This window comes from Phragmites australis, chromosome 24 (assembly GCF_958298935.1).
Source record: "Phragmites australis chromosome 24, lpPhrAust1.1, whole genome shotgun sequence".
NCBI classification, from domain to species: domain Eukaryota; kingdom Viridiplantae; phylum Streptophyta; class Magnoliopsida; order Poales; family Poaceae; genus Phragmites; species Phragmites australis.
In genome coordinates this window covers 8,307,642-8,312,984 of record NC_084944.1, presented here as the reverse complement: position 1 = coordinate 8,312,984, position 5,343 = coordinate 8,307,642, and the positions used below count along the sequence as shown (strand labels likewise).

The 5,343-nt window shown below is 47.4% G+C and overlaps 1 protein-coding gene across 2 annotated transcripts; it reads right to left on the bottom strand.

Annotated features, from left to right (window-relative positions):
- Positions 1-1,279: 1,279 nt before the first annotated feature.
- LOC133907582 (type I inositol polyphosphate 5-phosphatase 4-like) lies at positions 1,280-5,105 on the bottom strand. 2 transcript variants are annotated; one of them, XM_062349652.1, is made up of 11 exons: positions 4,694-5,105; positions 4,508-4,604; positions 4,112-4,189; positions 3,903-3,990; positions 3,692-3,796; positions 3,065-3,583; positions 2,768-2,903; positions 2,454-2,644; positions 2,248-2,356; positions 1,851-1,999; positions 1,280-1,776 (listed from the first exon to the last, which is right to left on the bottom strand). In XM_062349652.1, the coding sequence occupies exons 1-11, from the start codon at positions 4,727-4,729 to the stop codon at positions 1,530-1,532; spliced, it is 1,755 nt and encodes a 584-aa protein (XP_062205636.1). In that variant the 5' UTR covers positions 4,730-5,105; the 3' UTR covers positions 1,280-1,529. The 2 variants fall into 2 exon arrangements, with proteins under 2 accessions (XP_062205636.1, XP_062205637.1); XM_062349653.1 differs by having other exon boundaries at positions 4,112-4,183.
- Positions 5,106-5,343: the final 238 nt, after the last annotated feature.

Genomic DNA, 5,343 nt, shown 5'->3' with positions numbered 1-5,343 from the left:
GATCAGTCGTGCTTACGATCAAGAGCGGCTTGGACTTCTTCTTGATTAGTTGGGCTCAGGGTTCTGGTATGAATGGTCGGGTAGCCAGGTAATGGGATTATCTGGTGAGTTATGGTAGCCGGATATGGAATATCTGGTGAGTTTGGTAGTTGGAAGAAATCCGATGAGCTGTTCTTCTTGTTTAAGTTGTGTCTTCACACTTAGTAAATATGATGCTTGATTCTGGAAGTTATAGGTTAAGGTTGTTTAGTGCAGTAAACCGGTGTCTAACTATTTCTTGACTTAAGCACTCATGTCAGTTTTTTCACATTTGCGGAGTACGATATATACTCACACTTGCTATTTTCAAAAATAAATGCTACTCAGTTAGAAAAGACTACACGAAGATCCAGGAAGCTGAAGACTACAATGAAGACGGAGCGTCCTAGGTCGCGTTGCCCCAGTCGATTGCCTGTGGTGTGGCCTGAAGCTTTCGTTGGAGTTTCCTCTTGTTCTTACGCTGTGGTTTTAAAAACTCTGGTATTTATTTTAATAAAGTTGTTTTTATTTGATATAGAACTGTATATCACTGATATGTCACCGCATGTATGATAAAACTGATTCTGGTATACATGTGGAATACGCCTGGTTATTCTTTTGAAAAACCGGGCGTGACATCGCTGATCAGGCACTGCTCCTGCAACAACAGCACATGATGATCATGGCTTACACTTCCTTTTCCTCCGTCCAGGGAAAATGAGTGAGGATATTGCAGAAGCATTCATGCATGACCCTTTTTACAGCTTTAAAAACACAAGCAAAACTAGTATTGTACCACAACAAACCAAGGCTTGCTATTTTCTCTTACTATCCCAAAGCAGTCAAAGAAAGAAATTATCCTACAGTGTACAGATTTACAGAGAGACAAAAAATGACCAAAGTCACCTGGTCTTCAGATTGAACGGTCAGGTAATATCTGCTCATCATCATACGAGCAATTCCCTTGAAGTTAGTCATTTAACTTTTTGTTTTTGTTTTTCCTTCAGGAGCCAGTGAAGCATCCATCTTCCAACTACTTGCAATCTCTAAATTGGTTAATACTAGGTGAAGACCTGCAAAAGAGAGCATCCATTGGCTCATCAGATTTCTCGTTTCAGCACAAATGCACTTTTTTTTTGCATGAACTAGTTGTGTAGTATACCTTCTTTTGATTAGTAAAATCTTGAAAGTTATCTGAACATTCAGAAAACTTTTGAAGATGGCAAACTGTAGAAGTCTGAGATCCCCCCCCCCCCCCCCCTTTACTCAGGTTAAGTGCCCACATACTATGCTCTTATAAACATGAGAAGCGAATGCAGCTCACCAATTAATTGAGAGCGAAACTTAGTTCAGATTAGTCCTTCATGCCTATTAGCACTGTCCTCTGTTGTTGGCGAAGATTTGTCCTCCCAACAACTAGAGGCATTTCAGTTCAGGATTGGAGCAACATCCTCCCATGAATTGTTTATAGACTGAAGACTCATTCTCAAGTTGTAGTTTCTTTATCCATTTCAATAGAAATTGAGGTCAGTATATCCATAAGGATTGATGTCAGTATACCCATATGAATAGGGTAGTAACTCTTCTATGTCCAATTGCGAGCTCCAAGAATTCATCTTCTGAATTCTGCTGTGATTGATTGATTCTACTTCTGCACTGAACATGCTGTAGACAGGTCTGTGGTCTGAGAAGCGAGACTCTCCTCGAACATACGATAGTTGGCTAAGGCCCCTCCCGTACCATAAAATGCGGTCACACCTGTATAGCAGGATTACTGAATTTTCTGAACCATATAAAGTATTACAAAATTCCGGCAATGTTACTGTAATTACCATGCTGGAGTTCTCTTCTTCTCCTTCTGGTTCATGCCATCTCCTGCGTATTTGTCGGAATTGTTCGAGTATTTGTAGGTTGGTGGGAAGTATATCCTACCCTCATTCCATCCAGGAAATACACGGCCGCCTCTTTGCTCGTGCCTCAGCTGAAAGCATCGAAGTTTCACACCATATCATCAGATTTGCAGTTTGGACTTTTTGTTTTGACAAAGCCATACTATTGAAGTCTTGTAACATCACCGGAACAAAAGAATGACAAGATATAAAGCTTTGGTTGCCTATGTCACAAGAAATCTAATATTGGAAAGTTTTTTTCCTACTTTTCTGCTCCACAGAATCAGAAACTATACGTGCATACACATTGTGTGTTCAAAAGTTTTTGCTAAGTTCTTACCTGATCTTTCTCCAGCAATGCTTTCCAGTTACGCATCTCCACAAGCGCCTTCACTGATCGATATGAAAGTGCGATCCGATAATTGAGATCCCCAAGCCAGATTATTCGACTGTGAGAAAAATGCACAGACAAGGGATGACATTACACAAGGTATGAGATTGCAAGTTGCTGAAGACTTGTAGACTCATTACAAGGTGCCTGCTTACTCATGCTCCAAGATAGTTTCTGGTGTTCTCTCGCACTGTCCATAAACCCTTGGGAACCTGGTCTTCCTCAGGATTTCCATTACATCGGAGTTCCTACGGTGCTCGTCGCCGTCCTTCTGCCCTGATGTCAGATGACTGCAAACGAAGCAAAAGCTTGTTTGGTGCAATAACATGCTGACTGAAATTGAACCCTGAAAACAGACCAAAACCTTCTCAACGGATTTGAAACATATCGAAACAACGTCAATTCTTTCTACCGATTCAATCATGTAATTAAGCTGCAGCATTGCAAATCACGACGAAGTATGACCCACCTTATTTCCAAGATAGCCCATCAATCCCCTCCCGACACAGGACACCTTCAGATTTCTTATGTCACTCTTCATCTCTCTCCGAGCCCAAATCATCAGGAACAATCCAACCATCTGCTTGCTTGCGACCAGGCAGTACCTAATCACCCAAATTTAACAAACAAACTAAATCACATGAAAACAACATATAGACCGTTGTTTCATGATTAAAGAAGAGATTTTTTTTTAGAATACGAAGGAGTGAACTGCGTGTCTTTGTATCAAGAATATGACTGATGGAAAGACTGAAATGGCAGGTACCTAGCCTGACCACGAGCTGATCCATTGCATTCTTCCATGGATGGCGCGTTGCCGTACACGTACGACATCGGCGAAAACACCGTGCTCGGCGACCCGCCGGCGTCGTCGCATTCGTCGTCCGACGGGCCGCCGCCCCACTGGCAGTTGGCCTCGTAGTCGCTGGGCCTGCTGCCGTACATGACGCGGTCGTTGACGCTGTACCGGCGCTCCAGCCTCGGCTGGCCGGCGCCCGCGAGGATGTCGCCGTCCGCCCGCAGGCTCCGGCTGAGCCCGGCCTGGAACGACCGCCGGTGGAAGAAGGAGGGGTTGTTCTGCCTCGACCGCTCAAAGTCGGCGTCCATCTCTGCAACCGGGAACGGCGCCGGTGACGGCGTCCGCAGGCTCCCGCTGCCGCCGCCGCCGCCGCTACCAGGCAGGCTGTTCAGTGTCCGCCTAACCAGCGACACCCACTTCCTCGCCGGGCCGTTATCCTCGGCGCCGAGGACGTTGCCGGCGTTCAACGGGACGATTTCTTGGAACCTGCACGCCGCAACCGCAATGGCAATCAACGCTGATCAAGAAAGCTAAACAACAGCGTCCGGCGGATGGCACAACGAAAGAAGAAGAAGGTGAATGAATCCGGCGTACCCGAGGATGTAGATATCGGCTGGCGGCGAGGTGCGGAGCCAGTCGTCGAGGCTGAGGGAGCCCGGCGGCGCGCGGCCACCTACATTCCACGTAGCAGCAAAGACCCTGCCCTCAAGACACAAGAGGAGGAGACATTCGCATCACGGGTGGGGTCGATCGATCAAGTTCTTCGATGGACTCCCCGACATCCCAACGCAGCGCACGAGCTCACCTGTAGTCCAGCGTGACGGTGGCCTCGGCGGCGTCGAGGTCGATCTTGCTGCGCCGCGACCGCTCGTGGCTCCTCCTCGGCGCCCTCTCTGGATCGAGAATTCCATAACGTTGGGCAATGCGAGTCAGGACTCAGATATCAATCGGCTCTGCACAATTCAATCAGAAGCAGAAATGTAGCAACTTCTTTTGCCGGAATTGATTCCTCACCTGTCTTGCTCTTCTTGGACGTACAGGACTCCCTCCTGGTGAAGCTGCCGTCCATCCACTCATCATCCCCTCCTCCTCCTGCAGCAAGAAAAAATGTTGAAGACAACAATGCCACAACCATTTGGATCATCGAAACACTAAGAAAAGAAAATGAAAAAGAGAGAGAGAGAGAAAAGAACAGGAACTGAAAAGTTGAGGGCTTTGACTAGTAAGTAGCAGCAGAAGAACAGGACAAGGGGAAGGAGAACAGTGGATGGAAGGGAACAAAAGAGTGATCTCCAGGAGGTAGACGGTAGGAGAGATGGAAGCAATGGGAGGGCCCCACGAGAAAATCCACAGAGAGAAAACAGAGTCAGAGAGGCAGAGGAAGCCTAGCAGTAGCAGCTGCTCGCTCACCTGACCTCCCAGTTCCAGCTGCACCATCGGCATGGAAGTCGTGGGACTTGCCCCTGATGTTGAACCACTTCCTCACCAGGCTCTTGGACCACGACAGCTGCGAAAACCACAGCAAGAAAAAGAGAAGGTCAGGTCAGTCGGAACCAAATGTTTTTGGCATCGGTAAAGGTTCAGAGAAAGTTTTACCTTGCTCTTCTTGCTGCTGCTGCCGCCATCTTTCATTGTTCCTCAGGGAGGAGCAGAGCACTCATGCAGCCAGGCCAAGCAATGGCTCTTCAGTACTCTGCTCCTGAACTCTATCTTCCCAGGGCAAGAGACGGCCAGGTGAGGCTAAGGTAGGCTGCTGGAGGCAGGAGAGGTAGAGACAAGCAGGGCACTGTTTGTCTTTCTGTGCGCAAGGATTGCGATTTGATGGAAAGGTAAGGGGAGAGGAGAGGAGGAAGAAGGCTGCAAGAGTTGTTTGGGCAGGCAAGGACTTTGTTATTGGGAGGACGAAGGAAGAGAAGGCAGGGTCCTCAGGCCGGCCGGCTGCTCGGCTGGACTGGAATGGCTGGCCTCTGAAGCAAAGGGAGAAAGGAGGAGCCGAGCCAAATGGCAGTAGTGATGCCACTCCTAGTGTCTCCTACTTCTAGGAGGTAAAGGCCTACTAGCATTTGCAGAGAGAGGGAGTAAAGTTAGAGAGACACAGAGAGAGAAAGAGATGAAAAATCTCTCTCCTTCCTCTCCCATTCGAAACTTTCAACCGTTTAAACACCTGAAATTAGCAGAGAAAACACTAACACAAACCCTTCAAATCTCTCAGGAACAGTGTCTGATTCAGATTAACTGCGCAGGTA

Bases quoted from the DNA above. Each gene is read 5' to 3' on its own strand.
- LOC133907582 (XM_062349652.1), bottom strand. From the start codon at position 4,729: ATGAAAGATGGCGGCAGCAGCAGCAAGAAGAGCAAG. The intron at 4,605-4,693 runs GTAAAACTTTCT...TGGTTTTCGCAG, and splicing joins GCAGCAGCAAGAAGAGCAAG to CTGTCGTGGTCCAAGAGCCT. The intron at 1,777-1,850 runs GTAATTACAGTA...CCTGCTATACAG, and splicing joins AAGAAGAGAACTCCAGCATG to GTGTGACCGCATTTTATGGT.